This window comes from Ctenocephalides felis, unplaced genomic scaffold (genome assembly GCF_003426905.1).
Source record: "Ctenocephalides felis isolate EL2017-DRISC unplaced genomic scaffold, ASM342690v1 CF-g0.4_SCAFFOLD_01170, whole genome shotgun sequence".
Lineage (NCBI taxonomy): Eukaryota > Metazoa > Arthropoda > Insecta > Siphonaptera > Pulicidae > Ctenocephalides > Ctenocephalides felis.
The window spans coordinates 18573045-18593364 of record NW_020537324.1 but is presented as its reverse complement, the minus strand read 5'-3'; the positions used below and the strand labels follow the sequence as shown (position 1 = coordinate 18593364).

The following is a 20320-nucleotide window of genomic DNA, read 5'->3' as shown; positions in this document are numbered from 1 at the left end:
TATTAGAGTTTTTTTAATACTGATGATATATTTTATTTTGATGCAGCAATGCCGGAGAAGGACTATTGTCACTTGATAAAATCTTCTAGAACTTCATTTTTAAAAGAAAACTAATAGAAGATCACAAAAATGTAAATATAGGGCAAAAGTATCATTTTACCCCTTGTTAAATTTAGAAAAAAAACATCACTCTTTATTTTATTGTTAATCTAATAATTAGAGCATGAAATATTCACGTTAACAATGAAATAAAAGGCTATGTTGTTTTTCAACTTAGCAAGAGATAAAATGATACTTTTGCCCTATATATTTTAAATTATGTTTTTTGGCCTTCTATTGGTTTAGAAGATTTTTGCGATTTCCGGCATTGCTGCATCAAAATAAAATATATCATCAGTATTAAAAAAATCTAATAATAAAAATAAATCTGATATTTTTAGACCAACATTGGGTTGTCTTCTTTAGAGTCTAATATATACTGATAATAATATTGAAAAATTATCATTTTTAAAAAAATCTTCCTTTTTCTTCGTAATAAGGAAACATAAAAATTTAGAAGCCATCCATCCATTGTACAAGGCTTGGATTAGTCAAGATAAAAAATTCTAATTTTTCAAGCTAAAAAAAAAAACAATAAATTCCGTATTCTCTTATTGTTACCACCAGCCCTCTATCTAAGAAGCGAAAAATCTTCAAGCAAACGCGACTACTACCGTCTACCTAGATAGTTTCGAAGGTAGGAGAGAATTTCAGGCAAAACCCATGCATCGTAGACACTGCGTCTGTTCTAGTCGTCCCTAGAAATTCCAGCAATTCCTCGCACAGTACCAAAAGGAGGAAATACACGCTTTGATTTTCGTCCATCTGGCGACCAGAGATCGGCGTTATAAAAACAGCGAAAAACCCCCGCGAATGACGACCGACGACCGACGGAACGGATAATAAAATGACAGAGTACTATCAGGTTTACCGTGAGAATCCATCGATTCGGAAAACGGACATACGGACTGTAAATAATTAATGGCCCTGATAAAAATTTATATGTTTGTTGGAATTTAAATAAATTTTAAATCTTTAGTTAATAATGTATAAGTTGCAACTCACATGTACATATTGCATGTTGAAATTTGTAGAATTTAGTAATTTTTATTTATTATTATTATTATTATTATTATTATTATTATTATTATTATTATTATTATTATAATAATATGTTTTTATTCTACTTTATTGTTTTTCTAATATTATTTTTATTATTCAGAAATTTCATATATTTTACATATTAATTTTATTATTATTATTATGTGCTTTTATTTTGTATTAAATCAACATACTACGGATATCATTTTATTGAAAATTCTATCCTTTATTTTGTACTCTTTATATTTAAATTTATGTTATTGTTCATTATTGTTACTAGATGTTAATTATTTAGCAGTTGTAACAAATATAGTAATTAAAAAAAACTTTTTTATACAGCTATTATAATTATTTTTGATATATTTATTATAAATTATATTATCTATCATATATCTTTAAATTCTTTCAAATTTCAGATGTTTTCATAACTCAGAAAATATACAATTTTTGGTTTGAATTTTTTTTTAAATTTAATTCTTTATTATGTTTTCCCCTGAAAAGCCACGTTCTGTGCTCTTGTGAAACTGTTTTGAATTGAATTTCAAATAAATGATATATTTTGTTTCGATGCATTGGCTGTTAAATTAACAAATAATTATTAAATATATTAAATATTTTGAAGTAATTTTGTCCATATAGGTATTAAAATTCCTTTGCTTAAGAATATGAAAATAAAAACCAATAAATAAAGCACACATAATTGAAAATAGAGCAGTCACATACATAATATAATGTACACAAAATATTAGTCAGGTTTTATTGTTATTAGTTAGATTTATTCTGAAATCACAGACATAAAGACAATTTTGAACCATTTTTAGTATTTTGATTTCAATTTCTTGTGTGTTGCGTAACGTAACCCTGCATAAAATGGATTATTACACTAGGATCTTATATAGAGATTCATATATATTAAACATTTATTTAAATTAAAGGTAAAATAATTTGTAATTACAGACTATTTTATGCCAAATTTCACTATTTTGGATCCCATTCTCAGTGGGTCGCAACGCAGCCCTATATAAAATAGATTATTAGTCTAACATTTTGTAAAAAACATTAATTCATATATATTGTACATTGATGATGATTCAATTTTCCTTGAATCATTGATTTATATAATCGATGCACTGACATAATTTGTAATTTCGGACATGACGACTATTTTGGATTATTTTCTGTTTTTTGGGGGTTGCAAAGTTACCCTACATAAAATTTGGTAAGGTTATCTAATTATTAGTCTAGGTTCTCAAATTAAACATGACTGTTAATTCATTTACATTGGTAATGATTCATTTACATCATAGGTTACCAAACTTTTTTGTGTTGTAGACCCTTTGAGCTGTGCCATGAAGCCCATTTTTACCCGATACCGATTTTTTTCATAAACTTTTATAAAAATATACATTTTTTTTTATTTTTAGGTCAACTTATGAATAATATACATGTCTTCTTATTATAGATAGTATGAAATAAGTGAATATATATCCATGATATGTTGTGATCCTCTACCGTAAATTTCCATTTTCATTTCGTGGATCATGCATTTTTTTCTGATCCTTAAATGTTATCATGAACCCCTGGGAATCGATATGGAACACTTCGGAAATCACTAATTTAAATTGTCCAATGTATTGATTATTCCTCTACACTAGTTTAGTTATTTTTTTTAGTTTCACTTCCCATATAAGGTATAAAAATAAAATTAAGAATTAATACGTTTAAAAAATGAAGTACACTTGGATACAGCGACATTTTTTAAACTTCTCAACGGAGAAGTTTCTGTTGCTCCGTTGCTATCCGATTTGTTAATTTAATATTTTCTCGTCGTTCAAGAACTCGAGTTTCCACGTTTGCGCGACGATCGGCCAAGCGGTTTCTTTATAATTAGTAAAAAAAAAAAGAGCAGAAATTCTCACCTACGCCTAAAAACCTGAATCGATTTTGAAAATTCAAAAACTGGGCGTTGAAGGCTTTAATTTAAGATTTAAAGACTAAAATATTATAGAATGTTCATTTACGAGTTTATATAAAAATTATATATCAAATACCAAACTTGGTACCTTCATTGAGTACTAGACTTCTATTTCATTCAAAATTGTAAAGTAATGAATGCATTTACTAAAAATTGTGAAAACCCATCATGTGTGCGCCTGAAGCTGTTATCAATGGCATTATTCAATAAATATAAGTTACGTGAGAAATACATAATTCGGCTGAGGTTGAGAAGTTTAAACATATTGCAATCAGATGTTTTGAATCGTTTTATTATCGCACGGCGTAAAGTACTCGACGTATATTTTATGCTTTACGGGCCGTTCGAGGCAGACCATTGTTTTTGACATTGCTCAGCATATGTTCCTCGGCATCACGTTTTGGCACGTGATGGGGGGAACAATCCGCATATTGTACGATTTTTGACAATATGGAGGATGTATGTGTATCCAATGTATGAGTTCCGGACAAACATATGAGGAAGATGCTTATTGGATGCAACAAGGTAATATCTGTGTGCAAATGTTCACTTTTATTGCATTAGAGCGGAAGACCAGATGTCAGTATTCAAAATTCGGTACCACTCAGAATACTGTTATATATGTATGATATTATTGTCATCAACAATGATAATATTGTCATCAAAAATGCATTTTTTTATTGTTTGATCAGCAACTCAACACTTATGATGATACTTCACGAAGTTTCTCAGAACGCTAGATCGTTGTTCTATCTATATTTGATATATTATCATTAGAATTTATCTAATACTGATGATATATTCTTAATTTGATGCATCAATGATGGGAAAAGTCTATTTTTACTCGTTAACAAATATTTTAGATGTTTATTTTCAAGGAACACCGATATCATTACTGCTTGATATCAGGCTGTCTGAGGTGGACATTTGAGGTGGGTATCGAATCTGGAACCTTGGGTTGCAAAGCCAAGGCTCGTATCACAAAATCAAGGAGAAACCCTAAAACTATTGATAAAATAATGTTTTCTGCTTTGATAAATGAGAAGGGACAAAATATGCCAAAATCCTTTAGTTGTTTTTTTAAAATGAGTATGAGTATTTAATATTAATTGTATTTTTTAAAAAATTATAATATTAATTGTATTATAAAATTATATGAGTATTGATATCTAATACCTATATAATTTAAACCAAATATTAAACCAAAGCTTTTTTCGCAGAGTCCTTAAAAAGTTCGATAAAATATTATATCAAGTTGGAAGAGACAAGATATGCCAATCCTTATTTGCTAATTATGTTTAATTTAATTATTATATACTAATATCAAACAAACACCAAGTTTGTACCTTCTTGTTTTATCGATAATGTAAATATTCGAAGCATTAATATATAATGATATTAAAATTGAAAAATAATCATACCCCAAAAAATTCGTTAAAAAATTAGACCTCATTTTTTTCACAATGTGTTCATTTTTTTAGAAAATTAATTACTAATTAGTTCTAAAAAACTGTATATTTAAAAAAATGTTATCACATTTAAAATTAATTTCCATTTTTAAAATCTAATAAAATTAATAACAATTATTTATGTTAATGATATTCTTAATATGGCTTAAAATTTATAAAATTCTATCGATTAAAATAAGGTTTAGATTTGCACTTAAATAAACAATAAGGGTTATATTGCATTTAGTATTGCGTATTTTGGTTATAAATTTTTAATGAGAGTTTTAAATATTAATTTAAAGAAACGAGACTTTTTTATACCATTTATATATTTTTTATATTGGCTCACTAGAGCATTAACCAACTGCATTGTTTATATATCCTATTAGAGAATATTCGAATTAATTACTGAAATTTTGCCGAAATTGAAAATTACATTCAATTTTTACAAACTTTTTATTTACGTATAGCGCCCAAAGGCTAATTTCACTTAGAAATATATTTTAGATCTATATTTCCAAGTCAAAACAGATATCACTACCGCTTGATTGTGGCGTATTTGAACTCTATCAATTTCCTATATCGTCTTAAAGCTCGGTTTCCAAAAATCCACAATATTTCTTTCATATTTTCATTATTTTCCCAGATCTATTTAAAATCGGTATGTACAAAATTCGTTGTGCGATAGCATATGTATCGATGACACGTTTATGAAAATATTCGTATGCAGTTTTGGAATAGTTGTATGTTTGCAACGAGAGCGACGAAAAAACATAATTGCCTTCAAGCAAAAAGTTGCAGTTGAATTTAGTAATTATTATGTGTGAGTTAAATTAAATATTTATTAACTAACAACTGCCGAAAATAGCACCCTGGTTGCAGTATGTATGTAGTAACCTTATTGCACACATGCTGAAGAATGTATTTATTCACAACATATTTGCAAATTGGCAGTTGATTTAAATTGGCAACTCATTTGTGGATGCATTGAGTATATATTTGTTTTTAAATTCATAGTACTAATATATGTATAAAATATTCCAAAAACTTCTCTGTATATAATATTTTAGATTTTTGTTTATTTTATAGTTTTTTATGGGCAAACTCGACTCTATTAAAAAACTAAACGTGCCTTCGCCAAAAACTACTCAGCACTTCTCCCCTTATCAATACGAATCGAATGCTTCTTGAATTATTCAAATCGGTTGATCGGTGTTTCCGAAATCGTCGACGAAAATTTGTATCCGCGCACACACACACACGTACATACACACATACACAAACACATACATACATTTTTTTAACGTATGCCAAAATATTATTCAAGAACCTTTGAAACGTAAAGATATATAAAAGTTTTCATTTTTGATTTTTTGCGATTACTATAACATGCCCTACGGGAAGTTAATAATAAACCTTATAAATACTTTCTATGTACTTCATCTTACAAAAATATTAACATATAATAAAGGTTCAAATGATATTAATAGATTTAGTATAGTTTCAAAAATACTTGAATTATAAACGTGTTTTTCAAACTAAATGCTCTGAATCTGAAATTAATTGAATTTTTGAAATTTTTAAATTTATTTGTTGAAATGTATTTCTTTGTAGGTCGTTAATTTTAAAATCCTACAAAGCCTCAATATTTATCGAGTAGTATTAATAATATAAAATTAAAATTGAACTTGATTATTGAGTTTTAAAAAGTTTTTCATATATTTTTCTGATATGTCTGTATAATTAACAAAATTTTCCATTTATGCATTTTTGATAAATAAAATAATAGTAAAAATAATGTTATAAATATTAAAGGAGACAAACATTAGAGTATAAATTTTCATTATTTTTAAGTTATTATTTTTTTTGTTTTTTTGTTCAATACAAATTTTGACGAAATCAGATTTTTTTTGTTCTTATATCTCGACTCTATCTTTTATTATTAGATAGTTGAAATATATTATAAAAAATAATTACTGTTATAAATATGAAACAATTCTTTACACGTTTGTTTATTTTTTATACATTTAGCAACTATTGAATTTGTGAAAAACTTTAAGTTATTTTAATAAAAAATCTTTATTTGAGTTACAAAGACTCATTGTAAATATGTATAGTATTTTTGTAACAATGAACTTATTGTTGAGTTTTATACCATTTTTATAACTCACAGATATACGTTCATCAGAAATATAACAAAGGACAAAATTTCCATTTTTAGAAATATCATTCAATTCAATTTCAGAAAAAAAATTATCGTGAAGTATATTTTGTATGAATAAAACACAATAGTTAGTTTACGTATTTAATAAAAGCAATGGTACATTTCAAAATATTTAATCCTGGACTTGCCCGCAATTTGTATTTCGTTCTGTGTTCTCTTTACAAATACCTAAATATTATTCTTAAAGAAAGAAGTGAATCATCATATATTTTATTATCTGTACAATAAAATATCAGAGGATATATTTTCATTCCAAATATGGAGAAATACGATACTTTCTTATAACTTAAAGGATTTTCCTATGCTGGAAATTTCGTTGAAATTTCCAAATTTCTAGGCTAAGGCCAATAAAACTACTATCCTTCCGAACGAAATAATATCGGACGGGCGCCCTGTATTGTTAAATATATCTTTAGGGAAAACCGCAAAAAGTCCGCCACGAATAGCCCTCTAGAAAACCCAAGGGAATTTTTGGAAATTACGTCAATGGAACATTAAGGTAATCCCGGGCGACTATGAATAGATAATAAGATGATATTTATTTAGTGCAGATATTCACACCTCGGTATTAAAAGATTGCACCCCGAAGGATGTATATTTAACATTAAGCTTTATGACATGTTGTTATTTTTTATGTGATTTAAATACAGTAATTTTGTGTTTAGTTGCAAAACTATTATAGGATAGAGAATATTATTGCGAATATCCTGTACAACTAACAGTATTATATATGAAGTAAATTTTTCCATTAATCAATTAACTTGTAGATAATAACTCTAAGTTAATGCAAAATGATTGGGATAATTGACGATTAATAAGGGCAGAATTTGTTTTATTAACGAAATTCAAATAATTTTTTTTTGAATTTATTGAACGTCATAGGCTTATTCTTGATTTCACTAAAAATTCAAATTTTTCATACAATTTATAAATTTATGGTAAAAAATGTTTTTATAACATAATATAAATACATTATTTTAATTATATTGAATAAGGCTGTTTTTACTTGATTTTGTTCTTAATTTTTAATTTTTATAATATTTACCTCTATTATCATAATAAAGAATTTTTTATGAACATAATTGAAATCCAATATTTTAAATTTATTGAATTTCCTTGATTTATTCTTAATTTTACTATTAATTTCTAATTGTTAATTGTCGATAAATTTGTGATAGGGTATTTTGTTAAAAAATTCAAAAACATTGTTTAAAATTTTTTGAACATGGCTGTTAATGGTTAATTCTGATTTGATTAGTAAATAATGTTTAAAGGATTATGTAAGACTAACACATAATTTTGTGATTTTTTTTGAATTTAATTTTATTACTAAGCTCCATTTTTTAAATGTTTTAATTGGTAACCATCAAAGAATATATCTACTATTATAAATATTATTGAGTATAATATATAACAATCAAAATTTCTTTTAAATAATAAGTTTATAATTTATTTTTAATGTTAAAATATACTTCAATCGTACAAGGATTCATTGGTTTTACTATACCGAGTAGCAAATTTGAAGCCAAATCTAATCGGATTTTCGTCTTAAAAATTTCGTCAAATATCTGTAGAAGTTAATCTTTCCAAAAGCCACAAAGTCAAGTGAAGTATTAGTATTTTATTTTAAAAGAAATTATTTGAATTTCCAGGATTAAGTGCAAAATGCCTCGTCATGACGTTTATCTAAAAATAAGTCGCAAATTGCAAGAAGTCTTGCACACTAGTTTTTGCTTTGTTTAAGAATATTTGCATTAGTCATACTCAGTGCTGCATTTACAGTAGGGGCAGTCGGCTACTGCCCAGGGCGGCAAATTTTCGGGGGCGGCAAAATTTGGATAGTGAGAAGAAAATTTTATACCATATAATTAACCCACTTTTTTAATAACATTTTCAATTTCAAGAAATTGAAATAACAAAACATTATGCAAATGCAATACAAAATTTGGCAATTTGGCTAATATAAAGATTCGTAAGTGAGTTGAAAGTTTAAAAAAAATATGTTCTTTAGATCTCGAGCCCTTTTAAGATGACGAATTTATGCACTTGCAAGCTCATAGCGCCGAAAAAAATTAATTATGTGTCTTACGGCAAGTTACTGAAACTTTCCGTACTAAAAATTACATTTTATAAAATCTTTAAATTTTTTTGAAAAATGATAAAAATTGAATTCAAAAAAAAATTTTGTTTATATGTCGAAATTTTTTGAAAATTATTAAGTTTTATCTATTAAACTTATTAAAATTAAATTTTATTTGAATAATTCGATTTCTATTGATAGCGAGACGTGCTGATTAGTTATTGGCCAAGACAGGTCCAACTGTTTCGGAAATACAGGCCAAAATGCCAAAATTAATAATACCGGTAACTATGGCAAATAATTTTTCTTAGGACTAATCTCAGCACAAGAAAGCAAGCAAATTATTAAACTAACTTTTGAATAAGTTTAAATTTAAATTTGCAAATAATTGGGATGCTGTTATTTTTATGGTATCGAACCAATATTTTATGACAAAATATTGCAAAATCAATAATATTATCATATTATTATGTATTATAATATTATGTCCAATTATAATATTCCTATTACTAATAATAACATATATTACAAGTGAGGGAAAAAAATACAATTGGACATAATATTATAATCCATAATAATGATAATATTATTATCCAAATCATACACTTGTTCAGAACATAATATAGTTTTGAAAAAAATTAAATTATTTATTAAATAATAATTTTACCTGAAAAAAATTGGAGAATTTCAGATTGAAAAACAAAGATTATTTTAAAGGTTTTATTATATTGAATATTGGACATTTAACATCAGCGTATTTTACATTTTTTATTACACATTTATATATTAATTAAATATAATTAATAAAATAATTAAATTGATAATTATTATACTTATAACTAAGATGCAACTATTTTCCACACCACCCAGGAGGTATAGTTGCCAGGCGCGCTTTTTTTAATGTGGTGTCGCCGTACAAATTGAGTACAGCCCTAGTCCACTTACAAAATAACTTAAATTAATTAACTAAACCTAATTTAAGCCTAACTTAAATGACCCGAATGTAACATGAAAAATACCCCGCGAGATGACTAAATGTATATGAAGATCTTCTTTAGGAAAAAACCGTAGACGATGCAAGAACCTGTTAGAAATTAAAGGTAAAATTGTAATGTACTTTTGTAATTAAAGGTAATTTTGTAATGAAGAGAAAAAAAAAGAAAAAAAAAAAAAAAAAAAAAGTATTTACATGATGTACCCCCCTAAGATCCACCATGTAAATACTTTAACTTCATAGGTTCCCAGCACTATGAAGCTTATAGAGGAGTGCATTTATAAAGGTCATAAAATTGTGTATTAAGTATTGTTATATGAATTAATATTAAATAATTGTGAATAAACGCGAAATCTATGCGAACTGGAAGGTCCTTGCCGTCTTCCCCACCCATATTTAAAATAAAAAATAGTAAACTAGCCTAATGTATTCTAACCTAATTTTAACTTAATAATATATCCATGTGTACGTCCTCCAATTTTGTAGGCAATTTTCTGGTTGATTCTAATCTTGTATGTATCTTCATCTCGTATGGATCTTGATCTTGATGTTTCACTGTATGTATCTTGATCTTGAATTATATCTTGATCTTGATTTGTAAATATTAAGGTTTTGCACTGTACATATCACGATATATCACTGTACACAACACTGTCTGGCACTGTATTTAACACGATTTTGCCCAAAATATATCTTATTTATAATATGTATATAAATCCGTCCACGAATCAAATATAAGAATGAAAACGTAAATGGGGCCCGATAAAATAATAATATAGATAAAATAATAATATAGTATATAATATAATAATAATATAGAAAATGATCGCAAAAAAACTAATATCTTATGATCTATCGTCGCAAGTAAGATACATATCTTAATATAACAAAATAATATAGAAAATGATCGCAAAAAACTAATATCTTATGATCTATCTTAGCAAGTAAGATACTTATCAACATAACGTTCTCCTGGTCGTGTGCCTCCTGGTGGTAAAGTGGTCCATCCTACTTAGTAAGTGATCTATCTAGTAAGTAACAAACTTCTGAATATAACAAACGTTCTTCTGTCTTGTGCGCTCTGGTTGCAAAGTGGTCCATCCTATCCTTGTACACTGGTAATCACTTACGTCCTGGTAAACATTCTTCCGTTTTAGTAATAGTGTTTTAGGATCTATTCCTCTGGTAACTTCTGTGTTCAACCTAAAATTAAAATTTTATTTAATTCTATCAATATTAAAAAGTTGTACATAGCTCAGAGTTTCTTACCATGTCCTGAAAATTGCCAAGTTCAACCACTTATAAATTCAGCATTCCTCCCTCCACCAGGAGACTCATTGTGCGACCCGTAAAAGTAAGGTTAATTCTTGAAATTGTGTTTATTACATTACGGCACGAAAAGTAATCAAATTAACTTTTTAAAAAAATATAACTGAATGTTATAAATCTACAAAAAAGTTACTTCTTTCCATGGGCCACTTAGCAAAACAATAAAAAATTAAATTTAATAATAATCATAAAAATAATGGCACAAATAATATTAATTGTTAAATTAAGTGCATGGGGTTGCGGTGCTTCTGGGAAAACAACGCAGGGGTCCATACACTCAGAGATACAAAACAAAAATTATTCAATTAATAAATTAAATTTAAATGTGAAACCCGACTACTTGGACCTGCCGTGGGGGGTAGGCGGCAGGAACGTAGCTTCAAACGCGCAATTTTCATCATAATACGTTCGTTCGTTTTTCGAAAATTAAAAAAAAAAAAAGTGTGGACCATGTACTCGAAATAACGCAAAATGGTAAATAAAAAATTACTTTTAACACTATATCAAATAAACTAAGTTACAATTAATATTAAAAAAAGTTTAATGCACAATAAGCCTCCGAAGTTATTATTCACTGCACATAACACTGTTGGCACTGTATAAAATCTGAAAAGAAACGAACTACATTAAAAATTAATTAAACAACTACATTAAATAATAATAACAAGTCAATTGCAAATAATTCCAACATAAGTTCAGATATAAATTTTAATGTTGTAATAGTTTTCTAATTTAATCTTTTTTTCATTATTATTGACTTTGTAGTCAAATATATCAGCCATTTTCAATTAAAATTATTTTGTACAATTATTATACAATACTCATAGTTTAATGTTATAAGATTTAATAAAATTTATACAGGTATTTATTAAAATTATACATATATATGTATAATTTTATTAAATACCTTTTAAATTAAATTTAATTATTAAATAATTATTAAATTTATTTGAATATACATTTTGATTTAAATATTGAATTATTAAATGAAAAATAGAAATAAGAACATATGCAGTATATACTGCATATATTCAAATAAATTATATAAAAATGAATTTTATGTCATAAAATCATACCTAAATTCTACAGTTGGAATTATTTATATTGTTTAAAATATTTATATTGTATAAAATATATACAATATACAAGATACATACTCGTATGTTTGTACATACATATATCTGTATATATATACATATATACTTGCGCTTTGATTTGATTTATTTTTATTGAATTATAATTAAAAAAGTTTGAAAACCGTTTTTTATTTATATTATTAGATTTACATTATTTTCTATATTTTAATATAATTTTGGCCAAAGAGTTATTTCAAAACCATTACAGCAACTCTTCGGCAAAAATTATTTTGAAATAGAAAAAATAACATAAATCGATTTATATAAATAATGAACGGTTTCCATTTTTTTATTTATAATTCACTAAACAAAATTAAATAAATCAAAACGCAAGCAAACACCATGCATAAATCATATATTCAAGAAACTGAATATATGATTTTTTTTAGAAATTACTTGAAAACAGTTTTAGAATAATATTAGTTATTATAAATGACTTACCTTTCACCACGAGGACCCAACACAAAAAGACCTAACATTGTTTCTGTGCCAGCTTTTATGGGGGCAAAAAGGCGCCAAAACAATATAAATCGTTACCCGTTATTATAATTTTGTCGTTACCTACATATTCAAATTCAAATCTTATATTTCTGTCATAGATCGTTATCAATGATAAAATCATTTATCTTTGGTTGTTATCTTATCAATAAATAGTTTTTGGTATTAGGCAATTGATAGCGCTAGTGTTGGCAAAATCACAGAAAACCTGTCATTGTTTATATACATTTGGATTTTTGAAGAAAATAAACAAATAAATTCAGTCTTAAAAGATTTTGAATATCTTTTGGAAAGATTATAGTGATTATATGGATACATATACCTAATTTTAATTAAGTCATAATTTAGTACATTAATATAAAGTGAACCTCTGGGTTTTTCTTTTAAAATTCTATGTTATTTGTCAAATTAATTACTCAATGTCTTTCTATGTAGACAGATTGTAATTTATAAAAAAATAAAATAATAAAAAATGGCTACATGAAAAATTTGTGTACTTGGTATGATATTATATATACTAAAGATGAAATTAAATTTTAAAATTAATATATATTTTCAATTTATTCAAGAGTTCTATTATACATGTATAATGCAGTGCAGTGCAATTTATTCAAGTGTTCTAAAATACATGTCTATACAGTGCTGGATTTACAGTAGGGGGAGTCAGGACTACTGCCCAGGGCGGCAAATTTTCGGGGGCAGCAAAATTTGGATAGTGAGAAAAAAATTCTATACCATATAATTAAATCATTTTTTTAATAACATTTTTAATTTCAAGAAATATAATTAACAAAACATTATGCAAATGCAATGCAAAGTTTGGCAATTTGGCTAATATAAAGATTCGTAAGTGAGTTGAAAGTTTAAGAAAAATATGTTCTTCAGATCTCGAGCCCTCTTAAGATGACGAATTTGTGCACTTCCAAGCTCATAGCGCCGAAAAAAATTAATTATGTGTCTTAGGGCAAGTTACTGAAACTTTCCGTACTGAAAATTTCATTTTATAAGAAGCTTTAAAATTTTTTTGAAAAATGAAAAAATTGAATTTAAAAAAACTTCTTTTTATATTTCGAAATTTTTTGAAAATTATTAAGTTTCATTTATTAAACTTATTAAAATTAAATTTTATTTGAATAATTCGATTTCTATTGATAGCGAGACGTACTGATTAGTTATTGGCCAAGGCAGGTCCAACTGTTTCGGAAATTCGGGCCAAAATGCCAAAAATAATAATTCATTTTTTGAGAAACGGAACGTCCAATATCATTAAAAGAAATTTACAGATATAGACAAAATGGAGAACTGATTAAGTTTGTGAAAGGCAGGTCTAGCGGTTTCGGTGACCCAATAAAAAAAATCGAAAGAGAAACATTTGGCGGTCAAAATGATCATTAGCCATATGCACATCAAATTATCAGATATTTTAATAATTTAAATTTTGTTTACATTTCTATGGGTTCTGTAAAATTATTTATCTGTTGTTCTGCGAGGCGGCGCTTACGCGTTTCTTTATTTTGTCTGTACGCAGCTAAAGCAGGCCGATCGCTTTAATTTTTTTTTTAATTTTAATTTTTGGTACTGGAAGTTTCAGCAATTTATCTTAAGGCACGATGCCAAGCACCACTATTTACACTATGTAATGCGTAATAAATTTTCTGCAATGAAATAGTTATTTTAATTTTAGAAAAATGATATATATATATATATATATATATATATATATAACTATTTTAAGTAAAAATTTAGGGATGGGGCGGCATTTTTGTCAGTGCCCCATGGCGCGAAATTTCTAAATCCGGCCCTGGTCATACTATTGATATTAAAATTCTTTTGCTTGTATATAATTTTATCATACAACAGAAGCTAATTATTGATAATAACATCAGTTTTGTACAAATATAGTATGTTTTCAATTTGTCTAATTCTATATAGCTCTTTAATTATAAAGCTAAATAATAGAATATGTCTTTCATCATTTTATAAATATGTTAAGGTTAATTAATTTTGATTCTAAAATATTTGTACAACATATTCAAAGATATTATATGAAATAATTTTATAAATTTATAACAGTAATAAAGTTTATTATTAAATGTTTAATGTAAAATTATATGCTAATTTTATACATTTAAGAATTGAATTTGAAATAATCACGAAAAGATCAAGTTAATGAAAAGTAAATATTTCATTAACAACATTTGGCAACAATTTTATAAAGTTTAATCTCCTGGGTAAAGATGACCAGCCTACTACTTTTTTATTATGAAATCAGTGATAACGCTTAACTTCCTTTCTATTTTTTATTTTACAACTATTATTATTATTAATTAATATTAAACTTTTATCTTTAGTGTCTAGAAATATTATAACAATCTCAAAAATTACAAAGAATAGTCAGCAAATAGGGTCCATATATAAGCTCAACCATATTGCGACAACAAATAAAATGCCGATGTATGCTACAATTTTCACATTTTTATAAAAAGAAACAATATTTCGATTTACTTTTCATTATAGATATAGTAAATAGATAATAACGTAATTTATTGAAATCCACTACCTATTACAGAAGAGCCCCATTTTTATTTTGTAGAACCCAAATTTTTTTTGCGCTGGCGTGAACCCCTTAAAAATTGTCACAGACCACTGGAGGGTTGTGTGGACCACTTTGAGAATCACTGGTTTAGACATATGATATTAAGTCAACATCAGAGTTTAGTGAAAATTGGAATATCAGGAAAAAATTAATAATATATTACTTTAACGTAATTTTCTTAACACCAAAATATTGCTCATATTGCAATAAAATATTTTTTAGTTTTACCACTGTTTTCGTCAGAAAAACAAAAGTTAAATCAATGGAAAAATATTTCATTGAGAACTAAAAATTATCTCGATTTCTTCCCATCGCCATTGTAATCCGTAAAGAAGTTTGTAAGAAAGTATCATCGGCGTTTTTATATATTTTTTTTTAATTAACCGGAAAAAGCGTAGTCCCAGGGCATTTGATACAATGTATTACTGTAGATATGAATGCCATATATTTATGGTCTCATACATTTGTATATACATTGACAGTGTTCCCTGTCATGATATATTACAGATGTAAACTGACATAATAAGCTATGACATGCGTACATCTCTGAGGAACTATTATAAGGACTCAGAAATGTAGAAACATGCAACATCGCTGTCTTTAATTACCGATTCGATGATAAAGATAAACATTTTTCATTCTATAAATAACTAATTTTAGATTTATTGTAAATTCGTTAATTTGAAATAAAATATCTGAAGGAAAGGACCAGGTTTTGTGCTTATATCAACGTTGGAGTCCATCTTCGAAAGCAACATCTACAAAAAAATTTTTTTTTAAATATTTTCAATTCCATACGTTTTGGCTATAGGTCCATCCTTTGTTGAGTGGAATTTAAATTATTCATTAATCGACATATATTTAAGAAATATTAATTTTTTTAAGTTTTTCCTAATTCTGAGTTATCATCCCAGAATTCAATTATTTTTATTTATTTTTCTTATGATATCTGATAACCTAATGTGCTACCGTAAAAAGTTGTCATATATATTATGGTTTTCTGATCTACGATCTCATTAAATAAGGTAACATAAATATTCAAAAGCATGCCGACACCGTGCCGATACTAATTATAGGACTTTTTCTCCGTCCTTTGGCAGAAATTTTTAGGCGCCACAGAAACGAATATAAACCCTGGAAATAATTGATAGTCAAGGATAGTATCAATAAAAAAACTAGTGGTGCATAGTATTGTATCTTAAAGCAAATTGCTGAAACTTTCCATACCGTAATGATTTGTTTAAAAGCTTCAAGATTTTGAAAAAATCAGATACTTTTGTTTTTTTTTTAATTTATGAAAAAAATTGTTTTTTTTTTTAATTTTGAAGTTTTGAGTTCGAAAATTTTAAAATTTTTAATTAAAAAAATTGATTTTTTTTATTATTATGAAAATTTTGAAAACCTTTGAATTTTTTATTTTGAATAACAAAGAAATTTATTTGAATGATTTAAGTGAACTTTAAGAATTATGAATCTTGGTAAGAAACCCAAAGAATTTGAAACAAAATTTGTACTTATTTTTAAAATCCTTATAAAATATCTGATATGTTATGTACATATGTTTAATAATCATTTTTGCATAATCATTTTCATTTTCGATTTTTTTTGCGATTACTATATATGCGATTAGTCATACAAGACTATCATATATCATACAAGAAGTTAATAATTCTATTCTAAAATTAATTACAAAATACTTTCACGCAGATAAAAATTACAATTTTCTAATTTTATGCAAAAATTGGAATGATTAATTATATCTAGTAATATTTGTATATGTTTTTAACTTGAGTATGTATTTTAACTTTAAATAAGTAGGTAGTTCAAATTTTATGATAAAATTTGATTTACAAAATATAAGTTAATTTTATAAAAAAATTGTTATAAACATTATTTTTATATCAAGTAGTATGTTATATTGAAAGAACAATAATTGTAAAAATGATGTTTAATTTAAATAAATAATTTTGACTATAAAATTTAATTGATTTGATTGATACATCGATTGATTTGGATCAAGAGTGATAAATTTATTTTTTTTTCTTCTAAAAGTTTCTATAGAAATAAATAGAATTATTAGAAACTGAAATCCTCTAAAATTTAAAGACTTTCGAAGTCTCCAAAGTTTAGAGTCTAACTTTCAGGAACCTCTAAATATATTTAGAGACTCTTTTTCTTAATTTTGGAAGCTTCTAAATATTATTTTAAGTACGCATATAGTTATATATAGTGCCTGCATATTGGCAAGTTGCCAAATTTATCCCAGTATTTCCATAATTTTAATTTTTAAACAAATATAAAAAATAAAAATTTGAACATAAATGATAAAAAGTATTACAAGTAGAATTTAATTTACAAGTCGACTTCTATCTATTAATTTAATTTTACATCAGTTAAAAACTCAATATATATATATGTTTAATTATATATGTTTTTGTAGGAAATTTTCTTCAGTTTAGAATTAGTCCACGAATTTTAATTATTCACATTGATTGACCTAGGTAGGCTTTTATGCGATATTTTATATTTTAAAGTGGTCGAAAAACCGGAGTAAATTGCACAAAATGAGGTAAAAGTGGAATTTTTGGTGGTAAAAAGTATGTAGTTTGTAATTGATATTTACTGTATTTGTTACGTAGTTATCCGCATGGAAATAATCATTCTTTGAGGGTAATATCAGCTTAGACAAAAATATTTTGGGGCAATGTTAAAAAAAGTTTCCTGACCACTGTTTTGAAGTATATAATCGACACTTTGAATTTACATATCTATAGATTTTAAAGTTGTCACAACCGACCTCATCCCGCAAGGACGGTTGTGACAGGAATAAAAATAGATTAAAAACGATAGGTATAAACATAACAACTTTTGTTATGAGGCATATGTAACACAACATAACCATTTAAACAAAGCTTATAGATATAATATAACAATATAATACAAAACCAATTTTTTTAAACAAGAACTTTTGTTTTTTTTTCATTATAAATAGTTGATATTAACTTCTTTAAAATTAAACTATGCAGTGACCTAGAAATATGCCAATTTTGATGGAAGCTTTTTGAATCTATGTATAGAATGAAAGTTCACATTTAAGACAGTTAAACTTCTGTGAAATATATTACATAAATCCAGCACAACTGAATCAATTATCAAATGTAATATTCTTCTTTTCAGTTGAAAACATTACGTTTATTGAATCTAATATTCCGAATTTATCAAGGAGCTTTCCTGATATTCTTTAATTCTCAAATCCACACGTTAGAACATACCAAGGTTCAAAGCGTCGTTTATATGCTTACTTTAGAATATCAAATATCGCCTAAAAGCCTATGAGCAATTATTTTGATTTAGTTTCACTAAATCAAGATTGTTTAGAATCTTATCCGAATATTTACATTTTCGTCAGCTCCCGTCTCTGAGGTGGTCCCAAAATGTTTATGTAGAAGACAGTGTCGTAAATATCCTATTGCTTCTAATTAACATCGCGGGGTGATTCGGGAAGGGCGGCTCGTTTCGTAATACGACACTGACTTTATTCTTTATTGCTACCAGACAACGTTTAAAAACTATATAATATGCGTATAGAACACGAAAAAAATCTTTTGCATATATTTGGCTCTTAATTACAAATCATTAATACTAACTAATTGACGAAAAACTTATGTCGCGCTTGGGAAATGAACAACATGTGTGGATTCATTGTTCTAATGCAAAAAACTCTATCTGGAGATTAAATAATAATGCATTAAAATGAATAACTGATCGTTTATGTGGAATTTTATATCAAATATATATTTTTGTTGTTGACAAATCAAATTTATTTAGTTATTTATTTATTCGAAGTTAGATTTGTTGAGGCTAAGTAACTTGAAAATGGAGTACCATGTAAATTCTGATTTATAGTATCGCTGGCATTTGACTTTTATTTTTTAGATAATTATGTTGACTAAAGATTAGTAAATTTTTCTAAAAATATACACTCGTCCTTTTCTTGTATGATTAGATTTTATGACAAACTGTATTTAAGGACAGTATATCAGTAATGTTCACAATACCATTTAATTTTTTTTTCACCCCACTAACTGATAAATAAACAAAATTATCGCTGATAAAAAAAATGGCACAACCGTACCCCAGTCTCTCCTATTATTTATTCAAATATTTCTATATATTAAATATATATTCATTAATTATTATATTTATATTGTTATTCATTATTAATTTATATAGTAAAAAAACCGTTTTAAAATTTTCTTCGACAAGTATAATTTTTAGAGAGTATAATTCAAAGAATATTAATAAATTACATATACACAAAGGTATAAAATTATTACAGTGAACATATATCATGAAAATAATTGCCGATTTGACAATTATAATTTATTAATAGAGAATTAGAATTTTAGAATTATAAACGATTGAAAACAGAATGAAGGTTTTTATTATTTTAGATAAATATAGAAAGTCACAAATCTAATAATAATATTTGTTTTGATTTATAGTTGTTTGAGATGATAGAATTGGAATAATAATATTATTAGTCGAAATCGAGAGATCATACAAAGCTTAGCTAGACGTCAGTAATAAATCAAAATTTTGGGTCACAAAGTAACAGATTTAGCTAAAATATGATATGAAAACTGAGTAAAATATGACAGAATATAGCTGAATTATAAAATTAAATAAAATAAGAAAATATTTACTAAAATTAAATGGGTATAGATAAAACACAATGTCTGGAAAATAAAATAAACTAAAATAAAATAAAAAAATAATTAAAATAAAAATAAACTAAAATAAAATAAAAAAAATAATTTGGTGATTTTTATTTGGTAAAATCTATTAATAATTGGATTAGGTTATTTCGCACAAGTTTTGTTATGTTTTTGATATTGAG

At 26.1% G+C, this 20320-nt stretch overlaps 1 protein-coding gene across 1 annotated transcript in view; it reads right to left on the bottom strand.

The window, feature by feature from the left end:
* Positions 1-2500, bottom strand: part of LOC113366960 (G2/mitotic-specific cyclin-B3-like) — a 7147-nt gene extending 4647 nt beyond the window's left edge. Inside the window, 1 exon segment of the mRNA XM_026608600.1 lies at positions 2458-2500. Coding sequence (XP_026464385.1) covers positions 2458-2500 — 43 coding nt within the window.
* Between the last annotated feature and the right edge of the window lie 17820 nt (positions 2501-20320).